We start from the raw sequence: 22987 nt of genomic DNA, 5'->3' as shown, positions 1-22987 counted from the left end.
TCATAGATGGTCACACTATCGGAAAACCTTTGCCAGCTATCTTCAGGCAGTCTTCCTCGACCCCCCACGCAGTTGGGATGTGCCGGGTGCAGTCGGTGTGCACATTTGACAGCTGATAATGAACCTCACGCTTCTCTCACCGCTCCATATATAATGCTCATACTATACCATGAAATGATCTACATGTTCCTATTAACAGAGTGATCTTTATGGAAAATAAATAAATAAATAAATAAAAACGACATCCCTGTATCCCTGTTCCTTTACATTTGTGATTTGTTTTACAATGATTTTTTTTGTTTTTGCAGAGGATGCATTTCATTTAGTGTTTGTGAACTATCTAATTTAAAAAAAAAAAAAAAAATGGTTAGCGAGAACAGCTACGGAGCAAGAGGTCCTAGGTTCAAATCTTCCCTGGCGAAAAGTTTAATTTTTTATTTTCAGTTTATGTGACAAACTCAAACAAAAAAAAAAAAGTTAGTAGAGCACTTGCCCCCTAAGGCAAAGGTCGCGAGTTCGAGTCTCGGTCCGGCACACAGATTTTAATCTGCCAGGAAGTTTCATTTAAAGCGTGTATTGAAAGTAGACCTGATTTTGATCCTCGATTTCGATTATTATATACTAAATGAGTCCAGAAATAAACACACTAAACAGTATAGAACTGCGTAATTAATAATATGAATTTTAAGTGTGCCAGTACTTCGTTATTTGAAAAGTTTCTAAAAAATACTTTTAACTGTACATTCAGAACTAATACTTATCGATTATAACATAGACTAAAGTGTAATTTCTTTTCATAAATTTTAGCTTGAAATGTAACATACTGTGTATAAAATTATACGAAAGTTTTCAGAAAAGCAACTGAGACAATACTGACCTGTCCAAAATTCGAAAAATAATACTGGTATCGACAACTACTGTTGAGGAGCAGTAATGCTAGAGGAGGACGTCCCGTCACAGCAGGGACGGCCTCCGTGGCAGTGCCAGTCTGCCTTTTAAGTCCTCCTCGCACTGTCGATCACTGAACACACTGTTCTGTTCCAGTTCTTTCGTAAAAGTTACATTAGCATGGAAAGAACACCCAGCTCCGCATCATCAATTGAGGATTTTCAATCCAGTTTAGAGTTATCTTCTAGACACAGTTTGACGTTTACCTTTCTGTGTTTCCGCGCACAGAAGTGAAACGCAGTCCGGACCTAAGTTTTTTTTTTCCGCGCGTGCCGGCAGGTGCGGAACGCGACGGCGGTGTTCATCATCAACCTGTCGGTGTCGGACCTGTCCTTCTGCTGCTTCAACCTGCCGCTGGCCGCGTCGCTGTTCGCGCAGCGCGCCTGGACCCACGGCGACCTGCTGTGCCGGCTCTTCCCGCTCTTCCGCTACGCCCTCATGGCCGTCTCTCTCTTCACCGTGCTCGCCATCACCATCAACCGATACGTCATGATCGGACACCCCAGGCTCTACCCGAGGTGAGTACGCAGAGAGCGCTTCGCTGCGCTGCGCGATCGGCGAACGCCCGAGGCGGGGAGCACTGTTACTCCGTGTCGTAGTCGTTCCGCATCCAGCACCTGTGGAAAACTTGAGTGGTTCCATGTCTCCTCTCATTTTTATCAACTTTATTAATGTTGTATGTGATTGCACGGTAGTAACAGACCGAATAAGGTCATTGTAATGAGAGTATTTGTACTGAGAGCTCAAAAAGTACTTTTCACTTAATTCCTAAACATGTTTTACTTCGGTTGGCAGCCTGGGCGAGGCGAGCATCGTAGGACGCGGCACACTGCGTTTCCGGTTGGGGGCTGCACTTCCCTGAATTCTGAGGGGTTCGTACGGTAGGCTTAAGCGCCTGCCGGAACGACTGGCGTCGGCCGAGTTTCGCTTGTTGTGTGCAGGGCGAAACGACCTGCGAGACGTACGAGTGTCGCCGCAGTTTGCGTGTTTACCGTTCCGTCGCGTCCGGAACGAAGACTGCTGGCGCCGACTGACTGCATTGTCCTCATACACTCCTGGAAATGGAAAACAGAACACATTGACACCGGTGTGTCAGACCCACCATACTTGCTCCGGACACTGCGAGAGGGCTGTACAAGCAATGATCACACGCACGGCACAGCGGACACACCAGGAACCGCGGTGTTGGCCGTCGAATGGCGCTAGCTGCGCAGCATTTGTGCACCGCCGCCGTCAGTGTCAGCCAGTCTGCCGTGGCATACGGAGCTCCATCGCAGTCTTTAACACTGGTAGCATGCCGCGACAGCGTGGACGTGAACCGTATGTGCAGTTGACGGACTTTGAGCGAGGGCGTATAGTGGGCATGCGTGAGGCCGGGTGGACGTACCGCCGAATTGCTCAACACGTGGGGCGTGAGGTCTCCACAGTACATCGATGTTGTCGCCAGTGGTCGGCGGAAGGTGCACGTGCCCGTCGACCTGGGACCGGACCGAACCGACGCACGGATGCACGCCAAGACCGTAGGATCCTACGCAGTGCCGTAGGGGACCGCACCGCCACTTCCCAGCAAATTAGGGACACTGTTACTCCTGGGGTATCGGCGAGGACCATTCGCAACCGTCTCCATGAAGCTGGGCTACGGTCCCGCACACCGTTAGGCCGTCTTTCGCTCACGCCCCAACATCGTGCAGCCCGCCTCCAGTGGTGTCGCGACAGGCGTGAATGGAGGGACGAATGGAGATGTGTCGTCTTCAGCGATGAGAGTCGCTTCTGCCTTGGTGCCAATGATGGTCGTATGCGTGTTTGGCGCCGTGCAGGTGAGCGCCACAATCAGGACTGCATACGACCGAGGCACACAGGGCCAACACCCGGCATCATGGTGTGGGGAGCGATCTCCTACACTGGCCGTACACCACTGGTGATCGTCGAGGGGACACTGAATAGTGCACGTACATCCAAACCGTCATCGAACCCATCGTTCTACCATTCCTAGACCGGCAAGGGAACTTGCTGTTCCAACAGGACAATGCACGTCCGCATGTATCCCGTGCCACCCAACGTGCTCTAGAAGGTGTAAGTCAACTACCCTGGCCAGCAAGATCTCCGGATCTGTCCCCCATTGAGCATGTTTGGGACTGGATGAAGCGTCGTCTCACGCGGTCTGCACGTCCAGCACGAACGCTGGTCCAACTGAGGCGCCAGGTGGAAATGGCATGGAGAGCCGTTCCACAGGACTACATCCAGCATCTCTACGATCGTCTCCATGGGAGAATAGCAGCCTGCATTGCTGCGAAAGGTGGATATACACTGTACTAGTGCCGACATTGTGTATCCTCTGTTGCCTGTGTCTATGTGCCTGTGGTTCTGTCAGTGTGATCATGTGATGTATCTGCCCCCAGGAATGTGTCAATAAAGTTTCCCCTTCCTGGGGCAATGAATTCACGGTGTTCTTATTTCAATTTCCAGGAGTGTAATTCTGAGAATAGTTGTGGACTGTGCCCTGCTGGGTGCGACTGTCTGAAACTGGATGGCCGGTGGTCTAGGCAGGTTGTTTTCGTAGCCGGTCAAACGGCAAGTTCAGTGCCCTCAGCTGAATAGGAGAGGCACGATTGGTCAACTTAAACTGAGGCTAGCTGACGTCATAAAGCCCAGCTCGAAATGTGAGGTAACGGTCGCTATTGGCGCGAATGATATTCTGAGACAGTGTGGGTGAATTTTGGAATCAGAGCTGAATGCTGATTCGCAGTTTTCGAGGAGAGTTGGGGGTAGAGCAATATTGGCTTCGCTCTGGCATCGGGCGGGCAGCGAATTTCGGGGTCTGATCTTCGTCGGGGTCGGACGGTCTTGCGACTTGGTCGCTCTTTTTCGGAAGAGCTTAGAATTCTCGGACACCCTTCGCAGCCAGGGGTTGACCCAGAGCTGCTGCACGGCAGAAGTCGGTGCCTACCGGCGACGTGCTGCAGACTTCAGTAGTGGTGCAGTGTTTGGGGGCTCCGGCACTGTAGGAGCTTTGTCAGTTTTATACTGAATCCCTCAGCAACATGCGAGTTCGCTCTGCTACAAGTCCACCTTGCTTGTTTCTCCATGTGATCCCATTTGAGCTCTCACTACCAATAGTGATACTGCTATATAGTCAGGAGATTAATATTTGATTCATTAGGGCCTCCAGTCATTATCAGCCTACTGTTTCTCATCGTCACGTCAGTTCCATTTATAACGGTTCCTTCCAGACAAAATAATCTCGGGAATGACTTCCTAAGACGTAAATTCGTATTCTATGCTAACTTTTTTGTCCTTGTCAGTAATGCTCTTCTTGCTGTTGACAGTTACCATTTCATATCTTTTCTACTTCCACTACCGTCATTTATTTTGCTATCCAAATTCTAAATGCCGTCTCCTATTCTATCATTTCCTATTGTAATCCCCTCTCCGTTACCTTTGTTTTAGACTGTGTTCACCCAATCTTTCAAGTGTGTAGCCGTCTCTCACAGTATAATGTCACCTGGAAACGAAGCTTTTCAAACTCCTTGGCAGATTAAAACTGTGTGTGTGTGTGTGTGTGTGTGTGTGTGTGTGTGTGTGTGTGTGTGTGAGAGAGAGAGAGAGAGAGAGAGAGAGAGAGAGTGGGGGGCTGTGACTCAAACCTGGGACCTCCACCTTGGCTGTTAAATGCTCGGCGGACTGAGCTACACAAGCTCTCCCGCACACCTTGCGGGCCTAACACTCTTGCAAGATGGGATATCTCGCAGAAATAGCTTAGCCACAGCCTAGAGGACTGTTTCCAGAATGAACTTTCGCTCTGCAACTGAGCGTGCGCGGCTTTAAAAGTTCCTTGTGCCATACTAAGTTCCTGTGTGCCATACTAGGACTCGAACTTCAGACTTTCGTGTGCAAATCCTCTAGCAGGGGCCCGCCAAAAAACGCAGTTTTAGTCTGTATGAATGTTTCAAATGAGTGCACACTCCGCTACAGAGTGAAAATTCATTTTGGAAATAGTTTGCATGCCTTCTCTGTGATCATATATTCGTTTCGCAGATTTCCCATGGATTTAGTATTCTACGTCTTCTGTACGGAAAATGACTAACACTGGGATGGACCTCAATCCTATGGTACTAATTTCACAACTGTGGACTTCCTTTTATGTGCAACTGCTGCCTGGTTTCTGCTCGAGTTCTATGTAACCTTTCACATCCTCTATTTAACCCCTGTTAACATAACAAAATCAAACTGTACATTCAGATTAAAATTGTCACAAATCTTTACTACGTCTAAAAATACTAAAATGTTGTTTTGTATTTCTTCAACCAGTCTTGTAACAATTAGAGTGTTCCTTGCAAATTGATACTTGCCAGGTTGACTGCTACCAGTTGCTCCACTCTTCTACAGGTAATTCGTTTCACTATTTTGCCACAATGACTCATTGAATAGATGCTTCGGTTATATTCATATCTATCGGTGCATTTCTTCTTCAGTACCGGGATGATTACGATTCTCGTTTAGTCTGATAGTTTTGTGGTCATGCCACCTGCTTGGACGTTGAGGAGTGACGCAGCGAACTCTGCTAGCAGAGTCCTCGCCACTTGAAGTAGCGCCCTCTAGCAGAGAACTCCTGTACTACAGATAGGGACCAGTAGAGACCTCTACCAGCGGAGTGGTGAACAGCAACAGGGCTGCCAAAATTCAGCGACTTAACGTTGGTTTATACGATTATTACAAAACCAACTGCATCATCGTTTCGCTGTTTATCAGTTATCAAATTTTTGTGTATTTCGCATGTTATACACACAAGAGTTAATGCAAATTTTATCCCTAGTGACCTTAATGCACAAGGGGTGTTATATTCAACATTCTTTCCACGTAAATTAATATTAGTTAACACAATTCGATACACAGCTTTGAGCATTTAAAATGGATGTGTGACACTGTGTTTGATAACAACTGTTTATTTTTTATTTCATTCCAAGTACATTGTTAATTTTAATTGGCGCAGTAGTTTGAAGGCGTATCTTTTACATTAATTACTATCAAAATAACTGCACTGCATCTTGCGATCAAGAATTTTAAAGACAACAGTACTTAACTTTTTGCCTTACAATATCTGTGGTAGAACGTTAATAGACTTCAATTATTTCTTTCCGTTTCACTTACTGTAGATTAGCAAACGCCTCGCAGAGATACTCGAACCATTTTTCATATTTGGTTAAGGTTGCGACAGACTTTTTCACTAAGCCCAATGTAATGTATGCGCGTGAGATTTATATATATATATATATATATATATATATATATATATATATATATATATATATATATATATAATATCGATGACAGAAAAGCCAAAGAACTTGTCATAGTAGTTCCGATATGCGTATACTAAACAGGTAAACTATTGCCAACGAAATAGTAGCTATATGAAGTACATGGGTCAGTCACTAAAGCTGCTTAGAAATTCGAATATTTATAAATACTGAGTGATAATCGTAAAACGAATCGATGAAACGGTATTTTTGTCTTATTAGCTAGCACTGAACACACTGAAGACAACAAGAATAACCTAATTTACTTCTCATGGAAACTTGGTTTCTTTGTTCGCCTGTGTGATATCACGCATTTCTTTTTGCAATATATTTTAAGAAAACTTATCTCTATTTGTTTTTGGAAAATGTATGTAGTGCAGTATTAGTAAATTGGAAGAAAAATAAAGTTTTCTAATATATTCAATATTAACTGTACAAAATATCTAATTTTTTGTTGTTACACTGAGCATGAAAAAGACCATATGAATAAGCCACTTTCATTTTTTGGAAGTTCTTACATTATTGTAATCCTTGAGATTCTATATACTACGATTGATTGTGAGTCATTTCAAGGGAAAAGTATGATGAAAATATAGGTTGTGTGTTGTAGGTAGTTATATAAATTGCAGAAGTAAAGTACATAAAAACCAAAAGAAAAAAGGATGTATAAAAATGATCGCTGTTAGCAGCAGCATAATCTGGCTGTGTTTTGTAGTTTGCTGGTGTGTTCCACGTGGGATCCGAAGCCCGGACCCCACGGAGGTTCCCTGCATGCTCCACATGCCAGGGGAGAGGTGGAGGCCAGGGGCCAGGGAGTCTGAAAATTCCAGCGCCGGCCGGGGATTGAACCCCGGCCCGGCTGGGGCGAATAGCCCCAGCCGAGGCGCTGGAACGTTCCAGACTGTAACCGCTAGACCCCCGAGGACCCCGGCCGTGTGTGGCTCCGGCAGTCCTCCCCTTCCTGCTGTGTCTGTGTCTGTGTTTACACCGGGCACAGGCCGAGGTATGGCCGGACGTGTTGGTTGTGTTTACCTCCGTGTGTCGGCCGAGTAGTCGCCAGGTCCACAACTCACTAGCCTGACTCTAGTTTCGTTTGATCGAATTCGTCATTTGTGTGGCAGTAACCGCTCTTTAATAATTAAGGGTTCTGGATTGCTCTTACTCAGTTTTCAGTAGCTTCTGATTCGGCTGTCTTTGAAAGTATTTCGGTAAGATTTTAGGATTCTAAAAAAATAGGTATCGAACTTATGGTATAAAATTAGGTTTATTTTCAGCAAATCATGTACATATGCGAGTCCTTCCGATAAAACTGTTACCAAATGAGAGCGAATACCGTTCTTTTCTTTTTCGTTTTTCGTCTTTTGTCGATGACAAATGATAGTGACACGGCAGCAGAGATCTATTTGCTCAGTTGAGCGCTTAAGTCCGCAGCTCGTGGTCGTGCGGTAGCGTTCTCGCTTCCCACGCCCGGGTTCCCGGGTTCGATTCCCGGCGGGGTCAGGCATTTTCTCTGCCTCGTGATGACTGGGTGTTGTGTGCTGTCCTTAGGTTAGTTAGGTTTAAGTAGTTCTAAGTTCTAGGGGACTGATGACCATAGATGTTACGTCCCATAGTGCCCAGAGCCATTTGAGCGCTTAATGGTTTATTTTATAGCAGGTGTGCAAAAATGTTCTTTATTTGTTCGCTAGCCGGCGTTTGACTTAAACTGAATGTCGCAGGCGCATATAAAACGTCGTGAGACTTACAGTTGATGCTGAGATGTAGAATGTTTACAGCGGGTATCTTGATATTTAATTAAAAACAGAAGTTGTAAGTGCGTTTCGTTACCTCACGTATGTACAACTGAGTCTGAAATTAACAGAGAGGGAAAAAGGACATTCTTAAATAAGTGTTCAGTTATCTACGTTGTTGAATTCTGTTTCATTTTCGTCAGTAATGAATTACAACGACGTGCAAATCAAAGCTAGCCCTTTTTTTTAAAAAAAAAAAAAGAAGTAGGATGTAATGATTTCCGTGTGACAAGAATATGACGATCTGTGGATCTTGCCGAGATGGGGTGGTTTGTGTGTGTCGATCACGCGGATAGTCGTACGGAAGATGCAGTCACACCAGATAGCTGGGTGTCTGTGGAGAGTGCAGACTGACTTATGATCCCTGAAGAGGGACAGCAGCCTTTACAGTATTTGCAGGCGCAGCGTTACGGATGAATGCCTGATCTGGCCTTTTAACATCAGCCAACATCGCCTTGCTGTGCTACTACCGCGAACGGCTGAAAGCACAGACATTAATGTCCCCCCCCCCCCCCCCCAAAGGTCGTGCAGCTTTCCTGTATGGCTAAATGACGGTGGCAGCCTCTTTATTCGTTTTAACTGGTCATTGTTACGGTCGCTTCTGTGCCTGGACTCTTGGTGGGGTTCTATCCTACCTTGCCACGAAACATTTGTCCTCAGTCTCCTTGTCCAGTGTACAACATTCACGTTCTTCTAACTGTCTTCACATACACTCACACAATAGTCTTCGTTGTCATTACCGTTCGCCGGGCAACATACAAATTACCGAGACGCACCACGTGTTTTAACTCACTTACATTAAATGAAAAATGCAGAGTAGCGGCCAGTTACGTGAGCTGCAAATATTGTGTGATACTTATATACGGCTTCCCGAAAGAGAAACGTGTTTGTGCCATGAAACGAGTGCAGTACAGGCATCAAATCTTGTCGTGTCAGTAACTTGATCCGTAGACATGCGGGGAAACTTATAATACAGCTGCGGCTGTTACGCGATACGATTGAAACTGTTGACATGTTAACAGTTTTCCTTAACATCTACATCTACATCCATACTCCGCAAGCCACCTGACGGTGTGTGGCGGAGGGTACCTTCAGTACCTCTATTGGTTCTCCCTTCTATTCCAGTCTCGTATTGTTCGTGGAAAGAAGGATTGTCGGTGTGCCTCTGTGTGGGCTCTAATCTCTCTGATTTTATCCTCATGGTCTCTTCGCGAGATATACGTAGGAGGGAGCAATATACTGCTTGACTCTTCGGTGAAGGTATGTTCTCGAAACTTTGACAAAAGCCCGTACCGAGCTACTGAGCTTCTCTCCTGCAGAGTCTTCCACTGGAGTTTATCTATCATCTCCGTAACGCTTTCGCGATTACTAAAAGATTCTGTAACGAAGCGCGCTGCTCTCCGTTGGATCTTCTCTCTCTCTTCTATCAACCCTATCTGGTACGGATCCCACACTGATGAGCAGCACTCAAGCAGCGGGCGAACAAGCGTACTGTAACCTACTTCCTTTGTTTTCGGATTGCATTTCCTTAGGATTCTTCCAATGAATCTCAGTCTCGCATCTGCTTTACCGACAATCAACATTATATGATCATTCCATTTTCCACACCTGCACCCGCCCATGTTAGGCAATAAATTCTGCCTGACTCATGTAGTACTATCACCGTCAGAGGGTGGTACGGGACTACAAGTCCCACCGCCACACCTCCAAAGTGAATTGCAGTGACGCAGTCACTGCACAGTGGAAATTTACTGGCTCACCAACACAGTTAGACCGCAACAGACCGGTGATGCTGTATTGTAACCTATCACCTCGGACTATAAGTCCTAAAAAAATCACTCCTAATGCGTACTCCCAGATAATGTATGGTATTAACTGCTTCCAGTTGCTGACCTGCTATTTTGTAGCTAAATGATAAAGGATCTATCTTTCTGTGTATTCGCAGCACATTACACTTGTCTACATTGAGATTCAGTTGCCATTCCCTGCACCATGCGTCAATTCGCTGCAGATCCTCCTGCATTTCAGTACAATTTTCCATTGTTACAACCTCTCGATACACCACAGCATCATCTGCAAAAAGCCTCAGTGAACTTCCGATGTCATCCACCAGGTCATTCATGTATATCGTGAACAGCAACGGTCCTATGACACTCCCCTGCGGCACACCTGAAATTACTCTTACTTCGGAAGACTTCTCTCCATTGAGAATAACATGCTGCGTCCTGTTATCTAGGAACTCCTCAATCCAATCACACAATTGGTCTGATAGTCCATATGCTCTTACTTTGTTCAATAAACGACTGTGGGGAACTGTATCGAACGCCTTGCGGAAGTCAAGAAACACGGCATCTACCTGTGAACCCGTGTCTATGGCCCTCTGAGTCTCGTGGACGAATAGTGCGAGCTGGGTTTCACACGACCGTCTTTTTCGAAACCCATGCTGATTCCTACAGAGTAGATTTCTAGTCTCCAGAAAAGTCATTATACTCGAACACTTAACGATGGAAGCGCGCAGTTGCAGACCATTGTCGACGGAAACAACTCCATTACTCCAGCGGCCACGTACATTAGTATCTTCTGTGTGCAGTAATCCTACGTCCTCCAAATTTTCGGAGGACCTTCCGATTTATTATAGAAAATACGAAAACTTGAGTAAATTTGCCGAACTCCCTGAAATTTTGAGTTAATCTACCATCGTCGATAGTGTACGCTGCTACATAACACGTACCTGTAAATTATATCAAAACGAACCATTATGTTACCAATTACTGTATCTGTGCAACTACGGAATTGTTTGAACGCAAGAGCCAGAAAAGCAAACGCTGCCCAGCTGATGTATAACAAAAAGCGTGCAAGGGACTGGGCAGTTCCTGACTTTCACCAGGTGACATCATAAGCTTGTGTAAAGTAGTGGAGATACGATTTCGATTCGGATTCTGAATCTGTAATGACAGTGCCCAAAAATGTAAAACACGCTAAAAAACGGTGTTTAGCGGTTTGCCCACATGCAGCAAGAAATGTCCTTATAATGCCTACTGCTGTGCATGTGGTTGTGACCTAAAAATTACGTCCGGGAAAAGTGATTTTGCAAAGCACGCGAGTGGTCAGAAGCATGTAATTAATTGATTTTGAAAAGGCAACCTAACCTTATCAGTATGTAATCAGTCTGTGTAAACTCAAGATTACATGACACAGTTAAAGCCAGTGAAATTCGCGTTGCCGAGCATAATTTACCGCTTCGGGTTATTGAACGTTTATCGAAACACACGCAGGCAATGCGTCATCTTTCACAAGTTGCAAAACACATTCATTGTGGCTGAACAAAAGTAGTTGGAATCATAAATAATGTTACAGGCAAGGCAATTTTCGTGAAACTAATTGACAGACTTCCATTTATTTCTCTTAACCTGAATCAACAGGTATGGTGTGCATAAGACATTTGTGTTGGCAGTACGCGTTTTCAGGGAAGGGGACGAAGAAACTGATGCCTTTGTAAGACTGATTCCACTTACTGATGCTACTAGCGGTACATTACATCAGGAGATTATCAAGATCATCTGTGACAATAATATTCCTTACAAAGAGAATGATTGGTTTCGCAGCGAATGGGGCGCTATTTTAGGGGCCCCTCATTCCTTATCCGCTTTGTTTAAGCAAGATATTCCGGAACTGCTCATGATGAAATGCATTTGCGCCTCCACGGTTATGTAACCCTTCCTAGAGGCATAGAGGACCAAGCGAGGGACGTGTGTAATTATTTCGAATGGTTCAAAGCAGTATGGGACTTAACATCTGAGGTCATCAGTCCCCTACAACTTATAACTACTTAAACCTAACTAACCTAAGCACATCACACACATCCATGCCCGAGGCAGGATTCGAACCTGTGATCGTAGTGGTCGCGCTGTTACAGACTGAAGCGCCTAGAGCCGCTCGGCCGGCAATTATTTCGAGTGCAGCTACAAACGTATTGATAAACGGAAAGAGTTTCAGAACGGAACAGAACACAAGCGGCGGATAATCCGCGTTACACCTGCAGCTGTGGAGAAAGTTGGCTCAAGAAGCCGCCGCCAATTCCAGGGCTGTCAAACTTTCGTCTCCGCGGTGATGAGATTAGCGCACCTCTGATAAAGTGACGGGGGACTGCCCCCTCCAACTCTTGCTACAGCTCGCTCGCCGTCTGCCCGATGCCCTTAATCTGCTTCCTCCCGTTCACGTTCCACTACAACGAGACGAAGAACAAGCAGTTTAGTCTCTCACAACCTCGGAATTTTTCGCAATAGTATCCGTGAACAATATTTTCCCAGAGCTCAGGAGCCTCACTTTTGAGTTAAAACTCGAGCTTTCACAGATGTTGCGCATCAGCTTCATGATGAGGTGACTGAACCGTGGGAATCGACGTCTGTCTCGTGTGCGAACACCTCAACAGTTGGTCGTGGTGGTCCTCGTCCAGTGGTAAAGTGCGGGCCTGGAAACAGAAAGGTTATGGAATGGAATCTCAGTGAGACAGTGGGATATTTCAGCGTACCTTTAACTTAGACTTCATCCTTCAACAGTGTGAGGATTCGGCATGGTAGTTCGGTTTCCAAGATGAACTGTAGGTGCCATATCACTGTAGGACTGTTGGGATAAGTTAGACACACGCGAGCCACGAAGTGGCCTCCTACTTACGAAATTGCTCGAGGCCATTGATACACAAGTAAGTTCTTTTCTTCTCGAGTCTAATGCGTGTAAGTTAAAACAGCCAACGCTATAACGTGAACTGCACCCATTTTGAATTCCCCGGTTACGGTTAACAGCATGCGACTGGTTGATTATTACGGTCTAATATTTGCTTGTTTCTTCATGTCAGGGCAGAGATGGTGGTCAGTTGGGGCTACGTCTGGGCTGTAGGCTGGGTGTTTGACAATAGCCCTCGAAATTTTGCGGTGAGCTTGTTGGTGGCTTTAGCGGTGTCCGGTCAAGCGTTATCCTGATGCAAACGCACCCCCTCCTCTTGTTTTTTAACTGCACGGCCCAATTTTTGTCTCGCAGTACCCGGCAGCGTTGATTGTTGTAGCGGTGGGCAAGAACTCGTAGAACAATACCCCCCTTCGGGTCCCAAAACACTGTTCCCATCACTTTGCGTTTGCTCGAATTTTCACGACATCGGCGACTCTGAGTGCTTCCATTGTTTGGACTGTTCTTTGGTTTCGGGTGTGCGGTAGTGCACCCAAGCCTCGTCTCCAGTGACGATGGAGTAGAGGGATTCCTCACCACGAGTTCCGCGATCTCGAAGAAGTTCTTGGGCGCTCCAACGCGTTGACGTTTGTGGTCAGCGGTCAACATTCTTGGCACCCACCTCGCGCAAACCTAGGAATACGCTAGATGCTCTGTCAAAATCTTGTCAACAGTGGTTTTGCTGACATCAGGGATCATTTCGGAAAGCTCACGAGCCGTCACTCTTCGACCTGAAAACACCGCTGCCTCCACTTTTGCGATTGTTTCGTCAGAAACAGACGGCCGTCCGGAACGCTCCTCATCATGGACGTCAGTATGTAACGCCGGAAATGCCTATCTTCCTATTTCCATCTATTGTACTATAAATTTGTTTTCCTTATTTTTCTTACCTGAGTATATGACATTTCTGTGTCTTTACATATTGTAATTGTATATATATATATATATATATATATATGCATTTATGTCGATGTATAATAGATTTGTTTCGTAAATATTATTTTTATTTTTACGCTGGGTCTTGCCTAGGGAAAACTGCTATCGAACGATTACATCGATAGGTCGTGTGAAGAATCAAAGTGTGTAGGATCTTTGGTAGTGTTAACTCTGCCTCGTGGAGCGCGGGCTGAGCAGAGAGGGTCTGGCTGGAGTAGCGAGTGGAGCAGGTGTGTTGTGTGACGCTCCCGCGAGTTGCCGCGCTTTCGGGGTTTGGCAGCATGTAATTGCGCTCGACTTGCGATGATAGTTTCTGACATGGTGTCGCGGACGGGAAGCATTAGCTGGCGCACATCAAGAGCCCGTTTCGCCTGGTGACCGTGTCGAGAAGAAGGCGCGCCAACATCCAGCTTCTGCAACAGCGACGGCCGACAATGAGTGACTGTCGCCACATCCTCGATCGACGGCTTCAAACCTTCAATCAACCAACAAGGAAGACTGGAAGCACGTAAAGTTTTAGAGCTGTATGGCAGACCTCAGCTTTTCAAACTTTTAAAATTGTTGCATCACAAAATTACAGCTACTTAGCATGAACCTTTGTTGCTCATTGTCCCAATTGCATTACCAAGCAGGGTCCCTTGCTTTTCCGGAATGAACCCGAGTGTCGTTCAAATTCAGACGCCAGCATTAAAATACAATCATTCCATTTCACTACTTTAATTTCAAAGTTCAGTTAAAGTATTCATGGCTGGCTACAATACTTAGATTACACAAGCACAAATTAAGAGTGCTAGTTTTGTTACCATATTTTAGCTTACCTGTGACTGCAGCTCAGCTTGGTACTTACTAAATTTTACTATTGTTAATTGTTCAGAATCATTTAATTCAAGTTCAAAGTTAAATCTCTTGTTTCTAAATTGCGTAGATTCAAGTAGCTTTTGAAATGATTGTTGAGGTAGTCCAAGACTAACCGTATTTTACTGAATTTCGATGTGCTTCAGAAAGAAAGCTCACTATTACCTTCACTCACTAAATTAACTTTCGATTTTCCGGTTTTATTAATTCTTTTGCGAAATTAAGTCAGAGTGTAGCGAAATTTATTACTTCTGACAAACTTTCAGTTTTCACACTACACTTGTCAACCTTCAGTTGCCACGCTTCTAGTGCTAATTATATGTGTAATAATCTTTCTTTTTCAGTTACTATAGTAATTGTCCTTAGGACTGGCGACCGTAATTTCCCCCAAATCTCAAATATCTAATTACCGCTAGTTGATTGCTAACGTAACGGCCGCACATTTACTTTCTTTATTAACTTTACCCCTTTTCAAAATTAATTTCCACCAGTTTCATTAGCATTTTTCCTTTCATTTAGATGTAACCCTTTCCTCCCTCTTTACCGACAAATTAACTTCGGTGACGATTGCTTTTCCCAAATTTCCATTAGGTACACGCGGTTTAATTTTTCACTGTCATTAAGGTCGATAAGTGAGGGGGAGGTTACAAGTACGCCCGTTCTTGAACTCTCTGCACCATTTGCGCACGTGTTGTACGCTCATACACTTGCCTCCATAGCAAGGGAATGGATTTCTGCCGGCGCAATGTTTTGCAGATCACCGAGCGCAGCTCACACATAGAGGGCGAGATCCGTCACGTACGGCTGCCAAGCCAAGACTGAGCCCCGCACGCAGCTCGCTAGGGAGGGGATTTGGAGTGGGGGTACCAAGGTACACTACAGAATCGCGGGATCCACCGTAGCAGCGCTTTTCAGGACTGTAGCGCCATGGGAACCTTATTTTACGGACAACCCTCGTATGTTCGTGGAGGACATATTGAATAGCATTCCTTGCCCGACGGCTACGGTGTTTTCACTGCCTAGATGGTGGCTATATCCTTTGCTCTCGAACACATCCGTTCATGCCCCGGCGAGTCGTTTCTTCTGTGTACTGACTCATTGAGCAGCCTACAAACTATCGACCAGTGCTACATCTACATCTACATTCATACTCCGCAAGCCACCCAACGGTGTGTGGCGGAGGGCACTTTACGTGCCACTGTCATTACCTCCCTTTCCTGTTCCAGACGCGTATGGTTCGCGGGAAGAACGACTGTCTGAAAGCCTCTGTGCGCGCTCTAATCTCTCTAATTTTACATTCGTGATCTCCTCGGGAGGTATAAGTAGGGGGAAGCAATATATTCGATACCTCATCCAGAAACTCACCCTCTCGAAACCTGGCGAGCAAGCTACACAGCGATGAAGACCGCCTCTCTTGCAGAGTCTGCCACTTGAGTTTGTTAAACATCTCGGTAACGCTATCACGGTTACCAAATAACCCTGTGACGAAGCGCGCCGCTCTTCTTTGGATCTTCTCTCTCTCCTCCGTCAACCCGATCTGGTACGGATCCCACACTGATGAGCAATACTCAAGAATACGTCGAACGAGTGTTTTGTAAGCCACCTCCTTTGTTGATGGACTACATTTTCTAAGGACTCTCCCAATGAATTTCAACCTGGTACCCGCCTTACCAACAATTAATTTTATATGATCATTCCACTTCAAATCGTTCCGCACGCATACTCCCAGATATTTTACAGAAGTAACTGCTACCAGTGTTTGTTCCGCTATCATATAATCATACAATAAAGGATCCTTCTTTCTATGTATTCGCAATACATTACATTTGTCTATGTTAACGGTCAGTTGCCACTCCCTGCACCAAGTGCCTATCCGCTGCAGATCTTCCTGCATTTCGCTACAATTTTCTAATGCTGCAACTTCTCTGTATACTACAGCATCATCCGCGAAAAGCCGCATGGAACTTCCGACACTATCTACTAGGTCATTTATATATATTGTGAAAAGCAATGGTCCCATAACACTCCCTTGTGGCACGCCAGAGGTTACTTTAACGTCTGTAGACGTCTCTCCGTCGATAACAGCATGCTGTGTTCTGTTTGCTAAAAACTCTTCAATCCAGCCACACAGCTGGTCTGATATTCCGTAGGCTCTTACTTTGTTTATCAGGCGACAGTGCGGAACTGTATCGAACGCCTTCCGGAAGTCAAGAAAAATAGCATCTACCTGGGAGCCTGTATCTAATATTTTCTGGGTCTCATGAACAAATAAAGCGAGTTGGGTCTCACACGATCGCTGTTTCCGGAATCCATGTTGATTCCTACATAGTAGATTCTGAGTTTCCAAAAACGACATGATACTCGAGCAAGAAACATGTTCTAAAATTCTACAACAGATCGACGTCAGAGATATAGGTCTATAGTTTTGCGCATCTGCTCGACGACCCTTCTTGAAGACTGGGACTACCTGTGCTCTTTTCCGATCATTTGGAACCTTCCGTTCCTCTAGAGACTTGCGGTACACGGCTGTCAGGAAGGGGGGCAAGTTCTTTCGCGTACTCTGTGTAGAATCGAACTGGTATCCCGTCAGGTCCAGTGGACTTTCCTCTGTTGAGTGATTCCAGTTGCTTTTCTATTCCTTGGACACTCGCCACCCTCTGGTAGCGTCCATTCAGGAGTCCATCTGTGTCCTGGATCAGTCCCGCCGTTCCGTGGTGTTCGTGTGGACTCCACGACACGTCGGAATCGCAGGCAACGAACTTGCCGACAGGCTGACCAAACAGGCTACGCGGAAACTGCTTCTGGTGATGGGCATCTCCGAAACTGACGTTCATTCTGTATTACGCCGTAGGGTTTTTCGATTTCGGGAGGTGGAATGGCATAACAGTACACACAACAAACTGCATCTCATTAAGGAGGGAAGTCTTCCATGCGGTCCTCTCACAGGGTATCAGTTGTCTTCTGACGGCTCCACATTGGCCACACGTGGCTGACGCGTGGTTACCTCCGCCATCGCGAGGACCCACCTCGGTGTCGGTGTGGCTCACAAATGACGGTCGTCCACCTCTTGCTAGACTGCCCACTTTTAGCCGTTCTGCGGCGGACTGTTCACTTTCCCAGCATCCTACCTTTGGTGTTGGGCGATAATGCCTCAACAGCAGCCGGCCTGGGTGGCCGAGCGGTTCTAGGCGCTACAGTCGCAGGTTCGAATCGTGCCTCGGGCATGGTTGTGCGTGATGTCCTTAGGTTTAAGTAGTTCTAAGTTCTAGGGGACTGATGACCTCAAAAGTTAAGTCCCACAGTGCTCAGAGCCATTTGAACCACTTTGAACCTCAGCAGCAGCTTTAGTTTTACGTTTTATTCGTGAGGGTGGGTTTTAATCATTTGGTCTAAGTTTTAGAGCACGTCCTTTGTCCCTCTGTGTCCGTCACCCTAGTGCTTTCAGGGAAGAGATTTTAATGTGTTGCAGAGTCACTGGCTTCTCCTTTTGGTCAGCCAACCATGGTAATCTACTCTCTTGTTTTGATCTCTTCTATATGTGTGTTTTTTTTTTTTTTGCGTCTGTCTGTGGTTTTCTTGTCCGATTTTGTCCATTTTAATGTTTGCCGCCCTTCTGTTATTCTTGTGGTTTTCTCCTTTCTTCCAGCTGTGTTTTGTGTGTCTCGATTATTTTACTCCCACCCTTGTGGAATTATTTTAATCGGAACGAGAGACTGATGACCTAGCAGTTTGGTCTCTCCCCCTGTTTTAAACCAACGAACCAATTATACCATATGGCCTTTTAATTTTATGCACTCCTGGAAATGGAAAAAAGAACACATTGACACCGGTGTGTCAGACCCACCATACTTGCTCCGGACACTGCGAGAGGGCTGTACAAGCAATGATCACACGCACGGCACAGCGGACACACCAGGAACCGCGGTGTTGGCCGTCGAATGGCGCTAGCTGCGCAGCATTTGTGCACCGCCGCCGTCAGTGTAAGCCAGTTCGCCGTGGCATACGGAGCTCCATCGCAGTCTTTAACACTGGTAGCATGCCGCGACAGCGTGGACGTGAACGGTATGTGCAGTTGACGGACTTTGAGCGAGGGCGTATACTGGGCACGCGGGAGGCCGGGTGGACGTACCGCCGAATTGCTCAACACGTGGGGCGTGAGGTCTCCACAGTACATCGATGTTGTCGCCAGTGGTCGGTGGAAGGTGCACGTGCCCGTCGACCTGGGACCGGACCGCAGCGACGCACGGATGCACGCCAAGACCGTAGGATCCTACGCAGTGCCGTAGGGGACCGCACCGCCACTTCCCAGCAAATTAGGGACACTGTTGCTCCTGGGGTATCGGCGAGGACCATTCGCAACCGTCTCCATGAAGCTGGGCTACGGTCCCGCACACCGTTAGGCCGTCTTCCGCTCACGCCCCAACATCGTGCAGCCCGCCTCCAGTGGTGTCGCGACAGGCGTGAATGGAGGGACGAATGGAGACGTGTCGTCTTCAGCGATGAGAGTCGCTTCTGCCTTGGTGCCAATGATGGTCGTATGCGTGTTTGGCGCCGTGCAGGTGAGCGCCACAATCAGGACTGCATACGACCGAGGCACACACGGCCAACACGCGGCATCATGGTGTGGGGAGCGATCTCCTACACTGGCCGTACACCACTGGTGATCGTCGAGGGGACACTGAATAGTGCACGGTACATCCAAACCGTCATCGAACCCATCGTTCTACCATTCCTAGACCGGCAAGGGAACTTGCTGTTCCAATAGGACAATGCACGTCCGCATGTATCCCGTGCCACCCAACGTGCTCTAGAAGGTGTAAGTCAACTACCCTAGCCAGCAAGATCTCCGGATCTGTCCCCCATTGAGCATGTTTGGTACTGGATGAAGCGTCGTCTCACGCGGTCTGCACGTCCAGCACGAACGCTGGTCCAACGGAGGCGCCAGGTGGAAATGGCATGGCAAGCCGTTCCACAGGACTACATCCAGCATCTCTACGATCGTCTCCATGGGAGAATAGCAGCCTGCATTGCTGCGAAAGGTGGATATACAATGTACTAGTGCCGACATTGTGCATGCTCTGTTGCCTGTGTCTATGTGCCTGTGGTTCTGTCAGTGTGATCATGTGATGTATCTGACCCCAGGAATGTGTCAATAAAGTTTCCCCTTTCTGGGACAATGAATTCACGGTGTTCTTATTTCAATTTCCAGGAGTGTATATCCTTCCCTGTACGACAGCTCCTTCCAAACCATTTACTTGGATTATTTTCCCAAGATATTTAGATTTTAATGTTTCCCATTTGGCTAATTGCTCTTTTCAGAAATGTCGGTGCATTTTTAAAAGTTCTTTGCAGAAATTCATAAGCCGGTCCCATCATCTATTTCTTCTAAAGGATTAATTTGTGTTATTATGGATGTCGCATTTTCAGAAACTATACTCAATTGCAAATGTGTGCCAGTTTCTTTCCCTCTTCGCAATATAATTGTTTAAATATTACATTCACTGAGTTCTTTCATGCCAAAATCCCCCGGTTTTCGTTGTAGCTCCTTAAACACGATTTTACACCTAGATAGCCAGCAATGAGAGAATATATCCCATGAAAGTGCAAAATGAAAACAAAACAATAACTAAAATAAAGCAGTCCGTTCGTAAGTGCAAATCTGTGATACTAGAACGCCACTGTATGGCCTATAACCTGTTTGGCTCGTCAATCAGTGTATGAGTAGGATTTCTGCAAGCTTCAGCTGGTCTCAATGTAGGTGTCCAGCACACACCGCAGGCAATTCCATTCCTGCAGCCTGGAGAAACCTGTTGACCAGCTGGGCGGTGTGTGCTGGTGCATTGTCATCATGGAAAAGGGAACTACCGCAGGAATGTCGAATGCAGAGCTGGTCAAGTGATCGTAGGCGCCTGTTCCTATTCCGTCGGCAGCGACGAGACGTGTCCCACAACCGTACACGACACCAGTTGGCCCAAAATGTGTCTGACCCACTTTGCTGCCAGACCGGTGCGACTGCTTAAAGCCGAGACGTTTATCACTGCCGGGCTTGTCACCACACTTTTCTGTGACAATCACCAGATGCCGCACAAAGCCTGTACTCTTCAGTGAAGGAAACCTGACGCTGTCGATACAGGTACCAGTTCAGGTGTTCACATAGCAAACTTCTCGTACACGACGGTGCTGGAGGGTTTCTACTGTTCTTCACAACGATCGCCTGAAGGTCAGGTCGATTGTGTTGGGACGGTTGCATAATGTCTTTCTTGACACAGCACTCGCAGTTGCCTCCAAGAAAGGCGGTGCACAGTTGTATTCTCACTGACGAATTTATGGGCCGTAATCTGCAGCCAGGAAATGATGTTGTTGGACGCAGGCTACTGCAGTGCTTTATGTCTCGTTTGTAACGTTGTTTCTGGGATGGGTGTGGATGGCTATTCTCTGCCAAAGATGGATGTGGATGCAGGATTAGAAGGTGATTCGTGGATACAAGAACTTATTTTTTTGCTGTTTATTAATAATCATTGGACTTCGGAGCTGCTAAGTATCTGAGCACAGGTGGGAATTACTAGATCCCACCCGTGTTGTAGTCCCAAGGATATATGGTTGCCCAAGCGTCTGAATGCTCGAGATTATAAGCAGAGATACGACGCATGGTGACAGTGGAGATGTACGTCATTAGTGCAACACTGACCACCACAGACTGGACATTACATTGCTGGCCGGCGGGTCAACGATGACTTCAGGCCTGGAAGGGTTTGAATACAGCTGCCCGCGGCTGAGTTTGCGGCAGTGCCTGCTTTTGCGTGTCACGCAGAGACGTTCTGCAACAGAAGCAATAACCACAGTGACTGTCGTCATGTAGCAGTTGGTCAAACCATAGTGGCTCCCCAAAGGCTGACCCCAGGGCATTAACAAGTGCAACAGTGTCGCAGAAGCGTCTTGCTGTTGCTGAGGGAACATGTCAATGGTTCGTTCCTAGTGCTCCAAGCCCTGCTACAGTTCATCCCGTCACACACGCCAGTGGATAAAAGTCAGAATCGCACTGTTGTGCCATACACGAATGTGGTGGACAACCGTTCTAGCGTCAAGTAAACTGCCAATGCGAGCACCTTGCGACCAAACCGCTGAATCTTTCCATCAGTAAATGGGGTATGTTCTCCCCTGACTCGGTTGTTTTAACCCCCTCCACTGACGGAATGACCCACTTCCCAATTCCGTATGTATAAAACCAATACGGACTTGTAGCTGTCACGCCTTTGCGCTTACTGCTACGTATTTTAACTGTAAATAGCTCAGTCCCAATGGTAAGAGGCAGTAGTTAATATTTGAATCCAGCACAGCTGCCACAAGCTCAGCTCACTTTTACTCCACTCCTACCCTCGCCATTGCACCACATTAACTAGGTGCTACGTGGACCTTGCTAAATTCACTTGCGTATACATTTTTTGACCGTTACTCGCCAGTATTTACCTAATGATTAGTACACTCCTACCCGGACTATTTCCCTAAGAGCTGTGATGATTGAACGGGTTCGATCCACGGCCTACAGTGCCCTACAGTTCACACGGTAACACTGCCTACCTGACCCACTTAACTTGGTAGTGAGCTTATGTATCTAATCACCACTGCTAGCAGCAGTGGATAATCCTATCAGCACGACGAGAGCAGCAGACTTACCGTTGAATCCTCCTGAAAATACTTATAACTACGGTCGCCAGCTCTGAAGGAGCAAAAGAATAAATCAATTTTTGGCTCGTTTCAAAGTGAAATGGCTTGAGTTGAATTTAAACTTAATTCTGAATATTACTATTTCTGATCATTCTAGATGATTCTACAAAGCAAATACTCTCTCAATTTCTGTGAGTTGGCTTGGTAATTACTACCAAGACAGGTTATGCAACTTCGGTTAACAAAATTCTATCTTTCAACTTATTTAATGATTTTGGATATTACTCTTTGGACCATTGATACAGAATTAGTTAAGTGACTTTACTTGAAAGGTTGCTCAGAAAAATTTAAGTAACTATAAATAGGCGACTCATTCTGGTGTGACCATTGCTCTTTTCAACATTCTTATACGCTAAAGTATTCTACAACCAAAAGAATTGTAAATGAAAGAGGCGATGGTGGCCTCAGTCTGATTTCACTATACTATGTTTGAGGTTACTACACTTTACAATGAACAACATGCGTCGTCATTTTACTCATTACTATATTCTGTCCTCTGCACTTGCATAAAAGAAAACTGGTATTCTCCTTTTACATGTATACAAAGTTCGACTTAACAATTGCGAGCAGTCTTGCCTTGGGTAGACGTGTCGGTGCTGGTGGTGAGATGCATGTGGCTAACGCAGCTCTTCACGCCTCATGCCCTTAATGGCGGCCGGAACTATGAGCTGTAGCACTCGTATAAGCTACTGCACGTCCGCCATAAAATCTGGG

At 46.2% G+C, this 22987-nt stretch overlaps 1 protein-coding gene across 1 annotated transcript in view; it reads left to right on the top strand.

Annotated features, from left to right (window-relative positions):
• The first annotated feature begins 1218 nt into the window (after positions 1-1218).
• Positions 1219-22987, top strand: part of LOC126106698 (G-protein coupled receptor moody) — a 105262-nt gene continuing 83493 nt past the window's right edge. Inside the window, exon 1 of the mRNA XM_049913078.1 lies at positions 1219-1466. Coding sequence (XP_049769035.1) covers positions 1387-1466 — 80 coding nt within the window. The 5' untranslated portion in view covers positions 1219-1386. The remainder of the gene's footprint in view (positions 1467-22987) is intronic.

The sequence above is a fragment of the Schistocerca cancellata genome, chromosome 10 (assembly GCF_023864275.1).
Source record: "Schistocerca cancellata isolate TAMUIC-IGC-003103 chromosome 10, iqSchCanc2.1, whole genome shotgun sequence".
Classification (NCBI taxonomy): domain Eukaryota; kingdom Metazoa; phylum Arthropoda; class Insecta; order Orthoptera; family Acrididae; genus Schistocerca; species Schistocerca cancellata.
This window is presented reverse-complemented; position numbering and strand designations above follow the sequence as displayed.